The sequence below is a fragment of the Dromaius novaehollandiae genome, chromosome 1 (genome assembly GCF_036370855.1).
Source record: "Dromaius novaehollandiae isolate bDroNov1 chromosome 1, bDroNov1.hap1, whole genome shotgun sequence".
NCBI classification, from domain to species: domain Eukaryota; kingdom Metazoa; phylum Chordata; class Aves; order Casuariiformes; family Dromaiidae; genus Dromaius; species Dromaius novaehollandiae.
The window spans coordinates 59,263,251-59,282,174 of NC_088098.1; the positions used below are offsets into that span (position 1 = coordinate 59,263,251).

Here is an 18,924-nt window from a genome sequence, read left to right on the forward strand (position 1 = left end):
GTCAACTTTCTAATCACTTGTATGGAAAAATACACTATTTAATATATTCATCGGCAGACCACATACATGAATGACATTGGGTACCCATTGTATTAGATCCCTCTCCCAACAATTTCACTTTAGCTTCTGAGGCTGTCAGTTTTCAGGAACTGGAGAGGAGATGAAACGTATTTTCCTCAGGGCTGCATAACAGGCATTTCTATGTGTAACTGCCGCTAGTATTAACCAGTAAATTGCACATACTCCAGGCGAAGTTGCACCTTCACAGTTTTGCAGCCCCTGAGGAAGTCAACTGAATTAACTGGACATGAGGGCAGAATTAGGTCTGCTGTACTTGAATGAAACAAGTAAATGTTGGAGTGCAGCTGGAGTGTCGCAGTGCTAACAATAACCTAGGATTATAACCCAAGCCTTATAAATTAGAGAATAACACATCAATGGCTTCATTGTGTTGAGTTAACTCACACCAGAGGTATGAGGCATGCACTGTGAGAAAGCTCTGTGGATCAGATTGCTCAAGGCCTAAGCTCCAGTGCTATCACCTAGCTACATCCTCAGAGCAGCAGGAATCTTTGAAGGAGAAACACCACTCAAAACATCTTCATATAAGACAAAAGATGACACATTTTCTGCATACAAAAATCCTGGGTTTTACATTTGCCCAAACAAAAGGGAGGAAATTGGGAGATTTTAAATGTGCACGCTTTTGTATAGTCGAGAATTCGATCTTACCAGCAAAGCAGGTAATTAAACAACTCTTTTCTTGTTCTGCAAGTACAACACAGAGCATGGAATGCATAAAAAACGTGAAACCTCCAAAACTGTATAGTCAAATATTTCAGCACGCAAATTCAGCAGGTAAAATCCTGCAAGACAGCCATCCCTTGTGTAATTTTTCTCCTGTTAGCCTCATGATCCACTATAAGAAATTCACAAAGAAAAAAAAGATAAAGACACTACATCTGAACTCTCATAACTAACAACTTGTGCAGAGAATGTGGGAGTAGAATGGCTGCTGTGCTGTGTGCTAGATATATAAGTCAATAGTTATCCAGGAAACATAAACATAAGACTAGCTTTGATAAATAGAGAGTGAAGGAGGAGCCATTTGAAAATAGCATAAGAGAATTAGGTATTTGTGATTTTTAAGTATACATGCTACTCCCGAAGGAAAAATTAAAATATGAATATTTTAAGCAAAACTATGTAGTTTATGTTTAATAAGGACTCTGCTCACGTGCTAACAAAGATCAGGAAATAAAATCGGCCACAACAGCAACAAAAGTATCTGTACATGAGGGAAAAATAGAAATGTGTAGTTTTAGAGCCTGGCTTGTTTCAATAATGTGAAGTATTTTGTAAAGGTTAAATTTTCACTATAATAAAGTTTCTGGGCCACCTCTTCAGTTGCTGTAAAGTGACATCATTTAAGTTTCCAATAAAACTGAACAATAGGGATCAATTTTGAATTTTTGGCTGAAAAAAATCCCTATTTTAAACAGGTGCTGTGTTGCATAATCCAGTCTGATGGAAAACAATATCAGAATGAAGCAAACCATCAGCAAAGATGGAATGCTATTCTCTTCAAAGTCTCATTGGGCCCAGCCCAACTCTTGATCCAAATTAAGTGCAAGCATGTGGGAAAAGTTTCCCTTAAAAAGGGAGAACTAAGGTAATGACATGCAAAATATTAGTAAAATGTTCACAAACTGTACATGCACAACTGAGACAAATAGGGACCATGCAGATGATATTCACATTGCCTTGCTCCATGCACGAAGCTCCGCACCAGCGCATCACACTCACATGCTTTGCCGAGAAGTCGTCAACCTCCTGAAGTACCTTCTCCTGGCACTCTGGGTTGGTGGCTAGCAAGTAAGTGGCAAAGGACAGAGCACTAGTTGTGGTCTCGTAGCCAGCAATCAGGAAGAGAAAAGCTTGGCCTGCAATCTCATCCTCTGTTAACCTCTTTTGAATCTTCTCAGATGGGGCCTTGTCCGCAAGAGGTGCCTCATGGTGGCTGGAAGTGGTGGCTGGGCCGATCCCATCAAAACACTCTGCTCCCAGGGAAGCAGCAGCGTTGCGGGAGTCCAGCATCCATTGGAGAAAATCCCTGCGTCTCTGCAGAACATGGGATGAGAAGCACCACAAGGAATGGGTCACACAGCAATGCCTTTTCCCATGGTGGGAAAGAAGGAGAGCACTGTCTCCTATTCATACTGCCCGCCCAGCTCCCACGGAACAGCCACCAGCCTTTCAACGAACCAGGAGAGCTCTCACTGCCGTTCCCCTAAATCAGCTGGAAACGTCACTGCTAAGAGCCTCTCACTGCTTTCTTCCCAAAGGAATGACGTTGAGCTGCCTCCAGTACATAATGGTACATATATTTTCACTGTTAATGGCCAGCTCCATATAGAGCTTCCTTTGTCCTGAGGACGAGTACTTGGCACTCAGTGGATGTAACTGAATTGGGGTATATTCCACACATGCTCAACAAGCAGAGGTGCTACAACTCTTGCTTAGCTCGTCCTTCCAACGTTTTTGGCCTATCTGCTATCTGGAAGCACCATCTCCATTTGTTTGCGTGGTCGGAGATATAATAGTTGCCATCTAGGTTTATGGTTGCATCTACAATAATTTTTGTATCAGGTTAATGAAACACTCTTAAAAGCTGACCTCACTAAATTGGGGCTCATTTACTGGGAAAGTACAGTTAAAGATATTCTCCTATAAAGACAGCTTTTATTAACATATTTGCAGAAACACATTACAACAGTAAGTATTCCTTATTGTATGACCTGTTTGGATGGTTTGTCTTTGCAAAATGCCCACTGAATAGTTCTACTGTTATGAAAGCTGCTTTCTTTTGTGTTAGTTTCTGACAGAAAAACACTAATAAACAGACCTCTGGACAAGAATGAGTTGACTCCAAACCAGTCTGGACAGCAAGCTTGATTAAGCTTTGAAATATAACCCAAAAGGTCTGAATTGACTTTGGGAGTGGGCATAATAGAATTGTGCTGAACCTAAGCCATAAGGCTATGTGATTGATTTTCAATTCCTCAAATACCAACAGAATACATGATAGCACAAGGACTTACAAGTGACTGCAGTGCAAGAACATGACAACTCCTGCACTGGGATGGACAAAAGAAGAGATCAAGTCTTTCTTCAAAAGAAACTAATGCTGTAAAACTGCATTTATCTATTAAAAAAAAATATATTTGAATGATTTCTTGGATCTGATGATAGAGAGATAAAGAAGAAAAAGGAAAGATGGAGAAAAAGGACCGGCAAACAAGATAAGAGTAAGGAAGAAGTAATTAACTGCAAATGTCAAAGGACTTTATCAGATAATCTTTTTCACATGACATGGGGAAAGGGAACAGTGAGAAACAAAACGAGAGAAATATTTAATGTTCTGTGCTTAGCTCTGCTGCCAACAAACAGTTCTCACCCAGCTAAAACCAGAAAGCAATAGTAATTTCAAGGTTTGAGTAACACATGGTGTTAGCGCATTGCTTCTTTAGCAGCTCCAGGAAGTCTCCCATCCCTCCCTCCCTCCGCCCCATAGGAGCTTTGCATTTCGCACACATACATCATGCACCTTGTACCCATGTACACAGTGCATCTTGTACCCTGGTACACCTGAGATATCAACGCTCCAGAGAGCAGCCAGTGCCAGTTGTTGCACAATGAGGGATTCTGCAAATTGGCGGGTCACTGTGCAGCACCTCCGAGGCACGGAATATGTACTTTTCCCCCCAGCAGTGAAGACATGCAAAGCAGCACTACAGACGCTGCTCAGGGAATGAGTTCCAACTCTGAAAACACTTCCTTGCGCCTAAACTTAGGAACAATTTCCACAGCCAAAAAAGGCCATGCTTCCTTCGTCTCTCATTTCTAATACACAGAGCAAGGCAAAAGTTGCAAGTGCCCCGTCACGGTCATTCTCCTCTGGTGCAACAGGATATCTCAGCTCTTCTATCTTCCTCTAGACTGGAGGAAACAAGACCTCTTGCATACTTAACTTTGCAGGGCTAAAAAAATCATTTACCATTTCCAGGAAGGGCTTTATGCACAGGCTAATTCAACACACAGTCTGGGAGTCCATGTATTACACAATTGGGAGTCCAGTTCTTAGGCATGGCCCACAATTGAGGGATTTTCCCAATACAGATATATGGGCTAAGGTGTGTTTTTTACAAATCAGTCCACTTCCATTGTGTCCATTATTGTGTGGATGCACTATGCCAGTATAGTAATAAACTGCATCTGTAGAGCTATTCCCTTTTATCTGTAAGACTAGTCATCATGATATAAATTACCTTTATAACAGTATAATTGCATTCATATTCAGTGCAGGTACTGCTGTAACACAGTATAGTTCAAACTGTGTAACATTTGGTATGGTTCAAACGGTATAACGCTACAGTACAATATTTTGTATTCATCCTTCTCTAGCTGTGAATGCTCTTGTAAACAAACCCATTGCTCTCTGAGGGTTTGCAGTCCCCAGTCGTTAGCTGAGTCTGGTCTTATATTTAGACGATATGTTCTCTAGGGACCTTATAAGATGTTTCTTCAGCCCTAGACAAAATCAGGTCCTGGCCTTATACAAAACATCTGATTATTGCTATGATACTACAGTAATAATCATAATGACTAGTGAATAAAATTTCATTCATGAGAATTTTTGCTGAGAGCAAACTGAATGAATGCTCGCACAAGTGACTATTCCCAAGAATGTGCTCTGAAATGCCTCTGTGGCCATTTTGAGGAGCTCTTTTTATTACTTACATAATATATTTGGTTAGGAATTTAAAAGCTTGTATTGTTACAGAATCTGTTTATAAGGTCGCCCTACCGAGAAACAACTAGCTACCTTATCTGCGCTACGCAATTTGTTCACAGGTGAGCAGAGGTTGCTAAAAGCAATGGTCCCATAAACAATGCTTACAAAAATAACATTCATTTGTAAAAACTACTTGAATAATAGTGGGGAGAAAAAAGCATAAAATTAGAAAGATACAAGCTTTGTTCAAGATAATTCTACACAGTGCAAGGAGCTATATTTTAGCAAAGCTTTTCTTCCTTATGGTTCATTCTACTTCACTTTAGACATCAGTATAGAACACAACATAAAATATCATCATCAACCCAAGCGAGAGAAAAGATTTCCAGGGTTATAACCAGTCATAATGAAACATGTTTTTCTTCTGCACCATCAGGACAGAAAAATCACTCTGACTCAAAAACCTAACAATGGCAATAGAGGCAAACACTGGCATAAAACCAAATATAATTGGATTGTTAAGTACTGGAAATGAGGAAAAGGTATCTCATGAAAATTCACAGGGCTTTTCTTTCCTTCGGGTGACAGCAGGAAAAAAAAAGCAGGTTTTTCAGTTTGACAACAGACCAGATACTGATAGTGTCACTGCACAAAAACCTTCTCTGGTCATCGCATACAGCTGCTGGCTTCCTTTTTCCATCAGGAACATTTGTTTGATTTTCCTTACAAAAAGTAGAAGCCCGTAATAGCCTCTATCCTGTCCTCTGACACTTGCATAGTTATGTTACAATGGCCTCAGAAACAAGCTCCTACTTCAAAAGAGCAGTGTGCCAGTGAGATGGACTCTTGTTTTGCCCCTGTCCAACACAGAGTCTATCATTAAGCCATCGAAAGTTGAATGGAAAGCTACTATTTGAAAAATTGTAATTTGAATGGAGTATGGGACAGGGTGCATGTCGAACTTGGTGGCGAGACAGACATCCCCTTTGAAATATATAATAGGACAAGTCCTGCTTTCAGCTTCCCCGAGATAGACACCTTGCAATATATTTCCTGACACCCGGGTTCTGGGCCGTATCATTTCTCTCATTAGTCTCCTTAAACATCACCTGGCCATGCAGAGAAATCATTCTGCACTGAACTGTAACAAGCTCTGTGCTTCGTACTGGAAGAATAGCTGTGTGCTATACTGGGGAAGGCCAACCCAGCAGTATCTATCACCCCTTCTTAAATCATTGCCTTTAAGTTTTGCAACTGTCAAAAGAATAGAGATATGTAGCTCACATGCATGATGTACCATGACTCTTCTCACAGGGGGCAAGGGTCTTGGGAGGAGGGGATTGTTTCCAGCTCTTCCCATCCTAAATGGCGAGCTGCATTTTCATAGCTAAAATTAACATGCTGGATGACCTTTTGACAAATTCACTACTGATCTTAGGATATAGGGGACACTTGGATTAGGTTTTGAATCGGGAGGCTGAGCCATGCAACTTTGCTGCAAAATGAAGTAAAAAATTTCTTAGGGAAAACTACCTAATGCATAGCGGTTGGAATTTTTGTTCCTAATGCTGTGAGTTCACTTGCAAGGCTTTTCTGCAAAGTAAACTTAAATTTTGTACCAGTCTGATACTTGGGTCTACACTTTGGGTTCAAGTGAGCCGAGAACTACGAAAGCAACCCACGTATGGAGCAAGGAACCAAACTGGAGAACATAATTAGTTGGTATTCTGTAACCACTTGCTGTGGTCTAGAAGTCATACACACGTGAGGCTGTAGTATAATATCACTCACAAAAAGCTGTGCAGATCCTCATAGCCTTTCCTAAGTGCTCGGACAATAGTTCAAAAAAGCAGAAGCTAAGCTTCAGAATCCGTATCTAACTAGAATAAAGTTCCCTGTGTTCTGAAACGTCATTTCAGTTTCCTACAAACTCATATAAGCGCTGCTATATTAGTTTATATCCAGGTCACTTTTTGTAAGTTGGATTTAGCAGCCATGTTAAGTTGGGACAAACCTGTGTTCCTCCAAAGTTACCAGTAAAGCACTGCAACAGCTACCCAGCTCCTTTTAGAAAGCAGCACAAAATGCAGTCCTGCTAAAACTGTCATTTTGCCAAATGGTCATGAAATGGTCAAATACAACCTCTCCTTAACACCAGCAGGTTTCAGTAGGTTTGACAATGAAATCACAAGAAATCCAGCCTTTCTGCAAGAATATCCAGCTCCTGAATATTTCGGAGACCTCCCTTTTGCCTTGTTTTTGAACCCGAAAATTTGACTTAACTGGGAGGCCAGAGCTGACAACCCACAAATTTGTGCGTCTGAAGTTTGAGGGCATGGTGCTCTCAGTGGATGACTCAACTCTGCAAGGACCCAGAGTGTGATGAACTGACAGCCGTTGCTTTAGAGTGGCTCAGCGGCTTTTAGTCTGGTAGAAAAAACTGTTTTGTTTGCATTTGTACTGCTGTAATATTTTTATTGTAAATGAGCTGAATGTCTGAAGGCAAGCAAGCCTTACAAAGCAGTATAACTTGCATTAAAAACCTCAGAGAATTTAAAGCGACTTGGAGAAGATGCTTTTTAATTTAAAAAACATACATATTAAAGCCACTTGGAAAGTCTGAGCAGTCTGTTGCCAGCCTCGCCTGATCTTAACATTGGTAGTGAAACTTGGACTGGGAAGGTTTTGTAAAACTTTAGACTTGTTCTGATATTTTCATATATCATTACTAAACTCCTATTTTTTACTGTAGTTCAGTGCAATGAGGGAGCGCTGCAAGTGTTGAATGATACCGTATCTGATAGCAGAAGCCACATCAAAACCTTTGCTTTCTACTTTTAAAAAAACAAAAGTGCCCCTACAAAGGTGCAGCAAAAATGCCACATGAAATGCTGAGCAGAGCTCTGAAGGGGCAGGTAGGTCAGCAAATTGTTGAAATTGCCTGGAGACTGGAGATGATTATACACAAAATGTACCTCCTATGTGTGAGCAATGCTCTTTAACAAAAAAAAAAAAAAAAAAAAGAAAGCAAAAAAAGAGAGAGAGAGAGAACAGAGAAAGTAAACCAATCGAGAATAAGTGTAAATCCAAGTATAACATAGATTTTATTGGCTGAGTTTGCCACTCGCTAAATCCACAGAGTGGCCATACGACTTAGTAGTTTAAACACTGACCTCCATGGGAGCCAGGATACCTAAAGTCGTGCTCCCTTTTTTGCCTTTGAAATACAGTTATAACTGCTCAAACCTCTCCATCTGTAAAATCAGTACAACATGCATCAAATCTCACAAAACCCCATGAGCAAAAGCTAATGATGATCTCAGAAAGCCCTTTAAGACCTAGGATGAAAATAGATTTACACAGACTCAAAGAGTTTAAGGCAGAAAGCACCACATCAGGGAAGGAGAGACCTGGGAGGCACTTGGGTAGTTACCTCCTCCATCCCCCTGCCACAAGGCAGGATCAACCAAACCCCCTCGGCAGCCATTCGTCTAACCTGCTCTTAAAAACCCACCCAAACTCAAGGTTCCCACAGCCTCCCCAGGCAGACTATCCCAGTGCTAAATCATTGTCACCATCAGAAAGGTTTTCCCTCCCCTGCTCAGCCATTGCATATATTGCAGATCATCAGATTTCACCCAGCTACACCCATAACATCTGGAGCGCTACAACTTGTACTTGTTTGCGTGCCTGTCTAAGTAAAATATATTAGTTCAGTAGGTCTGTAACAAAGCACACTGATAACAAAAAAAATCATGTTGCTGAAAAATCTGAAAATGTTGTCACCTGGTAGTGCCTCTGTTCGTGACGTGAGGGCAAAGAGCACTCAGGTACTGCTGATTCTTCCTCAAGAATTTTGCACAGGTAGGAATTTCTCTTCTGGTACAAACAAACTGCAATATCATCTTTGGTCACGTCATACAAGCCCAAGCTTTGAGGCACTAGAACAAAACCTGGTGCTCGAGGCTCTGTGGCCTCACCTGGGTTTTGGGCGCACAGAATTTCTCATTTGGTTTACATCTTCATGCTGCTGCTCAGACTTGCATGGCCTCACAAAGCAAAGTAAGTGTAACAGTGCCAGCAATCTATATTTACAAGGGCAAGCCTGATTTGACCTGAAAATAGAGTTTGGGGAATTATTAAAAATAAAATTTTTGTAAGGGATCCATCTGCCCCATCTTAAGTTGCTGCAAGTGAAACTAAAGGGCCCACATCTTGAAGGACAACTGCCTTCTTCTCAATATATTCCCATATAGGTCAGGGATGAAAATAAATTTGAATTTCATATCTAATTGTTAATGAGTGGAGAGAGAGCAAAGAGCTATTTTCTAGCTGAGGCAAGTTTAACATAGGCCTTTATCACTCTTCAATAAGGAAGCTACTTTTAATTTTAAATGTGTGGACTGGTTGCCTGTGAGCTGCAAAGATCCTAGCCAGGGGCCTGGCTTGGCTGAAGCGATGTGTAGGATAAAGAGATGCTACAATTATGAATGCTGAACGCACCCACTCACATGTGCTTCCCTCCCACCACAGAGTTATGGCAGCCTTTTAAAGAATAACCTCAACTTCAAACACTAGCCTGAAAATAAAGGTTCAGGATTTTCTTAAAAACAACATTTTTCTAGCAACCCAACTCCCCCCACCTTAAGCTGCTGATACGTGTTTTCAGCCATAATTCACTCCTGGAGGCTTCCTTCCTAGAAGGAACAAGGTACCCAGACTTGCTGTCTTGGCAAACGCAGGACCAGCCTACCTTGTGGTTTTGTGGTACGTGGTGTCAACGTGGACAGCCCGCAGCAGCACCTTGTAATCCAATAAAACGGCCGGGGAAGACTGCATAAAACCAACGTTATGCCATAGAACTCCTTGGGAATGCGTATGCCTCAAAAAGTAACGCACAGTAAAGTTTCTGACATCTTTACTGTTAGCTATACATGCAGGGAGGCAGCAGAAAGAGGTCCCAGCAAGCAGGTGGTACCTTTCGCCTTTTGTAAAGCTACCACTTTGGATGTACTTTGATACTAAATGGGTGGTGGTGGATAGCATGGAAGGCAGAAAGCATGCTACACACCTATTTCATCGTTTCATTAATTTTGCAGACCCACAGAGAAAGCTATGGCGTGCCTAGGGACTTGGAAAGCCTTCTACTAATTCTTCACTGTAAAACCAAAGGATTGCCAGCAGCCTGGGACATTTACAAATGGCAGAAAACACCCCAAAATGAACTCACGGTCATCTCTAATTTTGGGGAGTTTCCTTTCAATACTGGCCTGAGGGGAATTGGCCAGGTGTCCAGCAGAAGCAGTAAATTCCTCCATGCAAGCCAGTCAAACGGTAAACAAGTGTCATGCACTTTGTGGCAGCTGGTTGGCAGCTCTGCAGTGCCGGGCTGGCAGTCGCAGCCCAGAGCAGGGTGCAACAGCATAACCACCGCAGCTCCCTCCATAACACACACATGTGGGAAAGGCTTAGAAACCAGGCCAAAATACGATGCTTGGAGAGTTCCCCCCCCCCCCGCTTTCCCAATCCCTGCATCTCGGGGAGCAAGACCCTCTGGTAGCAAATGACAGTAAACTGGAACCTTGTTATTTTATATTCACAAAACATTCAGCCTAACAACGCTTTGAGACTGACTGAGGACTCCTAGCTGTATCACAGTACAAACAATAAAAACTGCATTTGGCATGTGCAATAGCACAACGTCTCCTGCCACACGTGCACACGTTTTGCTGCCATAAATGAAGGTGCAATTTCCCATTTGGAAGTGGAGGAGTGAGGTTATCAGAACAGACAGCACTTGAATGCAGAAAGGGAAGAAATAACTGGGAAGCGGGGATGGGGAACAGCTCAAGCCAGGGCTCCCCACACGTTCCAGCGCCAGGCACCCGCTCCCAAATCAACACAGGGCTGAACACCCCGCTGCATGCTCTCTGCGCACATCCTCTCCCAAAGTTTATCTGGCCTCCTAGAAAGCCAGCTGACACTCTTCCCTCCCTCACTCTGCAGGAGGAAGGGAGGATGCAGGGAGGGAGTGTTTGAGGATAAGTGCCTGACACCCAGAAGCTTGACCCTCTGCTGACTCAAACAGCTGACTAAAGGCTGCTGTTGCAAGCAGCTCACTCTCCCCTTTTTATTTCCCATAGATTACAGTTGTATCAGCTTAAATTTAATACCCAATTAATAATTAGTTCCATTTCTAGCAATCTGACAGTCTGACATTAGAGAGGACTCTATTGCTTCTTTATTCTTTGCTCTTCCTGCTCCCGTGCTCTCTTCAACATGCTTGCAAAGCCCCACTACTCAACCAGAAGAGCCATCAAGAAGTTTGGGGGCCATCCTGGCACATTACTGTTCACGCCCTGCCTTCTCTCATCTCTTTCCATGCTTTAAGAGCCTCTCTTTCTGCATCGTGCTACACACAGATTGCACCTATTATGACAGAAGGAACACCTCATTATTTGGTTTTGTGAAGGCCCTAAGTAACTCTGGGTAACTAAAAAACCCTCGTTTTTTAACCAACTACAACTGTGCGACTGTTATCAAATATATTTATTGTTATGGAAAAAGTACAGTTCTAACAATGTTACTAATGCTCTTTATTAATAATAAGAAAACAACACTTTTCATTACTATTCCTTCTCAGAGAGCTGCTCTCTGCTGCTGGTGGGCAGTGCCACCACTGGCTTAGCCGCTCACAAGCACACCTGAACTCTCCAGCAGGATTTATACCGGCACTCTGGCTATATTCGACTGGCTTTTACCTGCAGCACATAAATCACCTCTAGATGTGAATCTCCACTTCTGTGCAGGAAGGAGTCCTAGTTTCTAAGGCACTGGGTGAAAACGGCATTAGGAAGGAGAAGATTATTTCCACCTACGCAGTGACCAATAACAAATTGTGTTATCATCTGCAGTTTCATGGATGCTCAGTTCAGTTATGAGGTTTATCCAATAGATGGCTCCTCAGCAGCAGGAAGCTTTTCTCCCTCTGCTCTCCTTTCCTTTCGAGAGTTTCAGTACGACTTTCTAGTATTTACACATCCATTATCTTGCAAATATAGGCATTTTGCGCACACTGATAAACACACAGAAGCAGTATGTGTGCATGAATGAAAGAACAAAAGAAAAAAATCAGAAGACGTTTTATATTTTTACGCCACGTTGTCCTCCGCCAGTACAGGGATGCATGAAAAACGACAGCCAGCGCTGCGGTCTGGAATGCTTCCTAAAGTCAAACTCTAAAAAACACAACTTCAGAAATACATGAGCCTTAACAGCTGTCCTTCTCCCCCCCAAACATGAGGACATCTCCCACATCTTAGAGATCCCTGACTGAGCAATACTTAAGCAACTTGCAGGCATCATTACTTCCTCTGTCAACAAAAGATTTTTTTTTTTTACAAGGAATGAAAAAACCCTACATGTAATTACCTATATCGAGATCTGTGTAAGCGGTAAAATGTAACACGGTGCAAGTTAATTTTGTTACGAATAACTCTGCCATTTCTGAGGTGGGGGAAAGTGAATAGGCTTTTGTTGTTTTCCAGAAAAACATAATAATAGCAAAACCAGAGAGGTTAATTACATTCAGACAAATCAGGTTTATCTCATACCCGCAATTGTGATTTCTCCTAATCAGAGGAGCAGTTCTGAGTCCTGAGACCTAACTTTCATCTCCCTAAGATCTTGCTGTAATCTGCCAGTTACCCCACTTTGGCAGTCATGACCCTCAGGTCAGACCACTCAAACAAGTGAAAACAGAATATCCACAATATCTAATAACTCTCCCTCTCTCTCAGAAGCCAGACCATGACTGTTTAAATCCCTCCTGCTTAGCACTTCAGCGGGATGCTGTTAAGAGCCAGCACAACTATAAACCCACTATACATGCCCATAGCATCAAAAATAAGAACATTCCTGATAATAACATTGCTCCTCGAAACATTAAGTTGCTTTGGAAAGGTGGAAAAAAGGCATCCATCTACTATGAATGTATATCATATACATACTACATAATATATATAACATAAAATATGTAACATATAAATAGGTATCTCATGGATCTTCCTAACATTAGCACAATTAGTGCCATAGAAACAACTGTGTTCAGAAAAAGATAAATGTTTTGGCCCTAATCTAAGTTCAGCACAATCACTGTTTGCATTTCAGGGCTCCAAAAGGACTTGCCAAATTCCATACCTCAAATCAGCTTTTGTTAGCTGAAAAACAGAAAATTTGAACTGACACGCGCTTTGCTCACTTCAAAGCAAGCTCATCAGTATGCTTGATCAGGAGCTGTGAGGCTGTGGCTTCCCTTCACTGCTAAGCAGACACCCCAAAGAGTCCTCCAGCATAATGGATATTGTGCAGAGAAAGAGAGCACGCAAGTGCAGCCCCATGTTCTGGTGACCCCTCCAGCTGCCGTAAGGGCCCTTTGCGCGCCCAAACCTTGTCACAGCGTAAAGCAGCTGTGGCATTGCTCTAAACTGGGCCAGGAGCAGATTGAACCCCCAGCCAGCTCCAGGACTGGTGAAACACAAAAGCTACGTTTTTCCTCCTTTCCCTCTCTGTGTGCTGCCGCCAGCAGAACTTTGCCAGACCCAAAGCCAAGCTGCAGACTTTTCACCCTCTTCCCCTTTCTAAAGGGCCAAGTTACATACACTGTAAAAATCAGAGTTTGCAACTGAAATACTGACAACAATTTTCACTGTGGAGCAGTTTAAAACAGGCAGCAGTGATATTCATTAAGCTGTTAATAATGGATTGTGGCACAAAGCAATTTATCAAGTTTCCATTGTAATTAAAATCACGGAATATTTGGGCACTTGCAATGCACCTAGCTCTCCCTGCTTCTGAAGCTTTACATTTTAATGTGAATTATGGCTCCCTCTCCCAAGAGACCTGCTAAAAAGCCCATTTTAATTGGTACGTTTTTAATTGAGAGTACATTATTAAAAAGTGTATATTTCAGCGGAAGCGAGAAAGGAGGCACTCAGCTCCCCTCTAGTCTCTGTCTCTCTTGATTTTAGATATCTCTTGATTATCCTAGAGGGAGGAAAAAACGTTGAAGGGTAGTTACTTCGAAGAAAGCGGAGGCCAGCACAGATTCACTGCTGCCCCGCATGATCACAGGGTATGAAGACAGGGCAAGGTTGCTGTTGCAGATCCCGAATTTCTAGGCACATTTTTGGGGAAGAAGAGCAATGCCACCGTCATTCAAGCAGATCAGGAGTACATCAGAAGCTGAGCAATGCCCCGCAGAGATTCCTGCCTCGCAGCAGCTGCCTGGCTTTGAGGGCACTTTTTTGAAAGCCTCTCCTTAAGGCTTCCAGGAACAGGGAATCTGTCATATCCCATAACAAGTGACTCTAATGTCAAATTATCCTCAAAACCCAGGCATGATTGTGCAGGGCTGGGGCCTTCCAAGGGCTTACAGCCCTGCTTGCTCCTGGGCGAAGGAGAGGTGGCCCTCACAGCAGTCAGGGCATGGTAGCAAGAGAATTGCCCCAGCAAACAAAGTCGGTCATCTCCATGCACTGAGATGATCAGAGTAGCTTGCCACCAGAACCAAAAGAAAAGCAACTTCATGCACTTGGCATCAAAACACTGACCACATAAATGGTTTGCTTGTTGGCAGGCTGGGCTGTTGAAGTCTTTCATAGTAGAAGTATGGATCTGCTAAGGTAACTAGACAGAAAAGAAAAGGGAGAAACATAAAAGGAGTGTAAAGTAGATACCAACAGTTGAGATAGATCAAGGAAAGAAACCTCCAGAGATCAAAACATTCCAGCAAATGACCAAGATGGTTGAACCAGAATGAAATATCATGCAACAGCTTTTTCATAATTGCTTCAGAAAAGGTCATGCTGTATTGCAAAAATAAAGCAGCACGCCTGGCTGAGAGAGGTTACTATAAGCAAATAAAGACACAGAGACACTAACAGAGACAAATTTGAAGATAAACCCAGTAATACCACGGGTGCTGTAGCTCCCCTCATGGTTCTAAGACCAAGTCAGGGATGAAGGAAGGTGAACTAATAATAGATAAAGAAAAAAACATGAAATAAGAAAGACAAAACTGCAAATAGTAAAATCAACAGAGAAACGGAAAGCTCTGTTATTTCAGTTTGGTGAATAAATCTGATTTTTTTTTAAATTAAGAATTTATATGCTACTTTCTATTGCTACTTATGTCAGAAAGAAGTCTGTCTGTAGAGGCAAAGTACCCAAATATGCTATTGCTCTGAATGGCAATGTAAAGCACATACACTATTACACACACAAAACTCCCAGTCCCTACTCAACAGATCCCTTAGAGACTTAGATCAAGAGTAAACTAAAAAAAAAAAAAAAAGTTATATAAATGAAGATTAGAGGCTACATCCCACCTTGGCATCAAAGGTCATCACCCTGCTATGCAGGCAACTGATCTCCAGATGATTTTGCTTTATGACAAAATTTCCTGTGTTTGCTGTTTGAAAAACCCACAGTCTGGATGAAGACCAGATCACAGACTAAGAAGGAAGAAGGAATGGCCTTTGATGACTTAAAGCAGGATGTTCTGAGAAACTTGGGAGGAACAAACCCAGGGGGTAATAGAAGAGAGATGAGGACCTCCGAGGAAGAGAAGTTAGAAGAGAAAAGAGAGCTGAAAGGAATGCAGACATATTCAGAATGAGAAATCTTCCTTTCAGCCAAAGGGATGAGTACTGATACTGTACCATAAAGGACAGCAAAAGACAGAAAATAGGAAAAGATATGTTGGAGAAGATTTCCTTTATGCTGAAGGAATCACAAAAGGAAACATTGCTTCTAAGCCTATAGGAAAATGACTCTGGAAGAATGTTGGACCATTGCTTGGGCTGGATATTGCGTATAGGTGAAAACATACAACAGAAGGGCCAGATTATTTACTGACTTGGCATGCATCAACAGACATATGACTACTTCAGATTCTGCCCCAAGTGCTAGAAATAAAAGTCAGCTGGAGATGCTTTATTCCCTCCCCAGAAAAGATGTACCTTTTTCTCGGTCATGGACATAGGGAAGCCATATCAGGTATGTGACACTTTCATAACTCAATACCCAGGAACACTTTCCTAAACACATACAGTGAACCAACAGGTTGCAACAGCCTTGATCCAATTATTTTCTCTGATTGCAGTATCAGGAGAGATACTAACTAATCAGGGAAAAAACTTTATGTCTAAGGTCATGAAACAGCAGTATTGAGAACTAGGTATAAAAAGTATAAAACCCTATGCCACATCCTCCTCAAACAGATGGCCTTTCAGAAAGATTTAATCAGACATTGAAATGCATGCTGCGAATACTCATTACTAGCACAGGATCAGGCTGGGACAAGTGGCCAGCACTGACGTTATTGCCTACAGGGAATTACCACGGGCATAAACAGGATTTTCAACGTTTGAACTCTGGATAACAAGCACAGAGTTCCCTTGCATGGGGACTCTGGGAAGCCTGGGAAGGTGAAAGAGAAATTCATGAGGGGGCAGCCAAGGGTAGTCTGCAGATGAGAAGCAAGAGACACAGGACTTCATAAAGAACAACCACCTTCTTTTCGGCTTCTTCTTCCTCCCTCTTTTGCCTGCACTGGCAAGCCACCACAAAGCTTAATGACACAGACCAACAGTTGCTGGATTCCACCTTCAAGCACAATGAGCTCTTGGTCTTTTCATTTTTATGGACACACAAAAACCAGAGCTGTGACCAAGCCCTACCCTCCAATATTAAGACTAGGAAAAAGACAGTACAACCACAACAATCAACACCTACGAGGAGATGTAGGCAGAGCTGGCCAAAAGGAGGACCTTTGCTCTACCCCACAAAGACAGGACAGCTTCATTGAAAAAGACAAGTTTGGCATTTAATTCTTTTATCCTACAGTTTTTCAGAGAAATTTTATTGAGAACACTAATAAAGAAAGCCCTAAAGTTACCTTTCAGCTTGCATTTTTGATAAACAATATTTTTAAAGTGACCAACTGTACTGCATAAACACAATTACAAAAAAGTCACTAAAGCCTTTGACATTGTCAGCAATTGAGCATGTAGATTTATTTATTTTACTCTGGATGAAAAAGCCTTTTTTTCAACACTGAAAACCCTTCTCAATTAAAAGATGTTTCTCATATACTGGAGAAGCCAAATGTCCACGTACACTTCCAGCACTGGCTGGTGAAAACGGGAGGAAAATGCTTGCAAAATCTATTGACAGAAGTGTTTAAGTCCTTCCTCCCCACAACCCTGGAGGCACTCTGATTGCCTAATGACTTCCTGTGGATTAATGCTGCAATGGGGTGCATCTGAACCTCCCTCCTTCTGCCCAGGAAGGGGTAAAGATGCCATCTTTTTAAAAGCCCTCTGGAGTAACTCCAGTTTCACTGAGTGCCACGCATCTCTTAAAAAGTGAGATTAGCTTCCTCTGCATAGATATTCATGTTTTCTCAGTACTTTCTGCAAGATCATTCATGGCAATTGGATAGCCCAAAACTTCACCACCCTAGTCAGTATGAACACCCTGGGCCTTCAAATTTACATCAGTCCTTTTTACGTTTATGTTTTTGCGTGTGAGTCTATGTTTGAAGCATGTGAGCAGTGCTCCAAGAAGTCACTGAGATTGCTCAGGCGCATAATGATGGTCCCAAGCCCAGACAGTAGCTGAGGTGGGACATGGAGATATCAGATATGGACATTGCTCCTTTTGCATCCTGAAGAAGAACTGAAGATACACAGCAGTAGCTAGAAAAGAGAAAAAGGGAGTGTGGAGACATGGAGATATTGGGGAAAGTGTCCCAGATGTCAGATTATTTTGCTATGGTTCTGCCTACAGGGCTTGCTGGACTGCGGCAGATAATAACATACACATTATACCATCTACCTGTTCCTTGCCCAGGGTCTGTAGAGTACCATAACAAGTGAGGCAGCAGAAATGGCACAGCAGGAGCAAAGGGTGAGCAATAGCAAGCAGATCTCGTATGCACTTGCTGGCAGCAGGTGACCCGGCAGCAATTTGCTATCTTCTTCCAACTGCAACGCTCATAAAGTGTTGAACTGACAGGTGTGCTGGGCTGGGGATCTGGGACAGACGCAGTGGCAACGCAAAACTCTTCCTGCTTCCCCGTGAACACGCCTCGGGGAAGCGAGAAAGTCACTGCGTTCCTTACTTATTCTAGCCTTGATCTCTCCTGAGAAGAGAGACTGCAAGACTGCGTTTCATGATGAAAGCACCTCACCCAGACACTTTAACCAAGGCCTGAAACCGAAAGATCACATTTCGTTGGCCAGTAATTAAACTTTGGAAGGATAACAGCAGACTGAGCGAGAAATTTCAACCAGTGACCAAAAGTGACAGGGATTTTAAGCTCATCTCTCCCTGAGGTTTTGAGGGTTTGCTGTTTAGATGCCCACTTAAGAAATCTGAGGCAAACTACAAAATTCATTACATTTTTCCCCCTCACCATCCCTGAAAAAGAATTTTTTTCTTACAATTAGGTAAGGACGGAACAGAATTTTACAAGCAAGTAGTAGCAGCTGGATTTTAAAAGGATCTGAATAACTAGAACTCCTTTTAACATTGTGCCACTTTTTATCCTCTTAGAACCGTTTAATGTGTAAAAGATTTTCAACATTTTCCAGAGAAACAATACACTTGCACAGGTTTGATATTTAGGTTCCAATCCCAGATTTAGCACAAATTCCCTCTATATCTTTAAGACACACATTTACCTCTTCTGAAAGTCCATTTCATATTTCTTCAACACAAAGACAGTGGATACTGACATCATCAGTTCATGAGAACAACCTAGTGGAACTGAATCACCACATTCCTCCTACAGTCTTAGAAAAAAAAAAAGGATCAGGATGATCCTTTGTTTTAGTGACTTTATTAATCAATAAAAATGGATTATTTAATGCTGCCATGCAGTGTGTATCCTTAAATGGACACCATCATCTTTCAAATATAAACAAGTTGTGCTTAGATTTCTACAAAGGCAAGAAAACTGCACACTAGAAGGTGTCTAATCCTCCCATCTGCTGTTTCCTTAGAAAAATATTTACTTTTTAACATCTGTACTGCATTTTCCACAGTTCAAACACACACATAGC

The 18,924-nt window shown here is 41.9% G+C and overlaps 1 protein-coding gene across 2 annotated transcripts in view; it reads right to left on the reverse strand.

Annotated features, from left to right (window-relative positions):
* TBXAS1 (thromboxane A synthase 1) overlaps positions 1-18,924 on the reverse strand; it is a 244,347-nt gene that overhangs the window by 64,730 nt on the left and 160,693 nt on the right. The window contains exon 10 of one of the 2 annotated variants that reach the window (XM_026119805.2): positions 1,807-2,121. In XM_026119805.2, the coding sequence (XP_025975590.1) occupies positions 1,807-2,121 (315 nt within the window). Of the gene's footprint in view, positions 1-1,758; positions 2,122-18,924 lie in introns of both variants that reach the window. The other variant, XM_064513928.1, reaches the window with a different exon arrangement.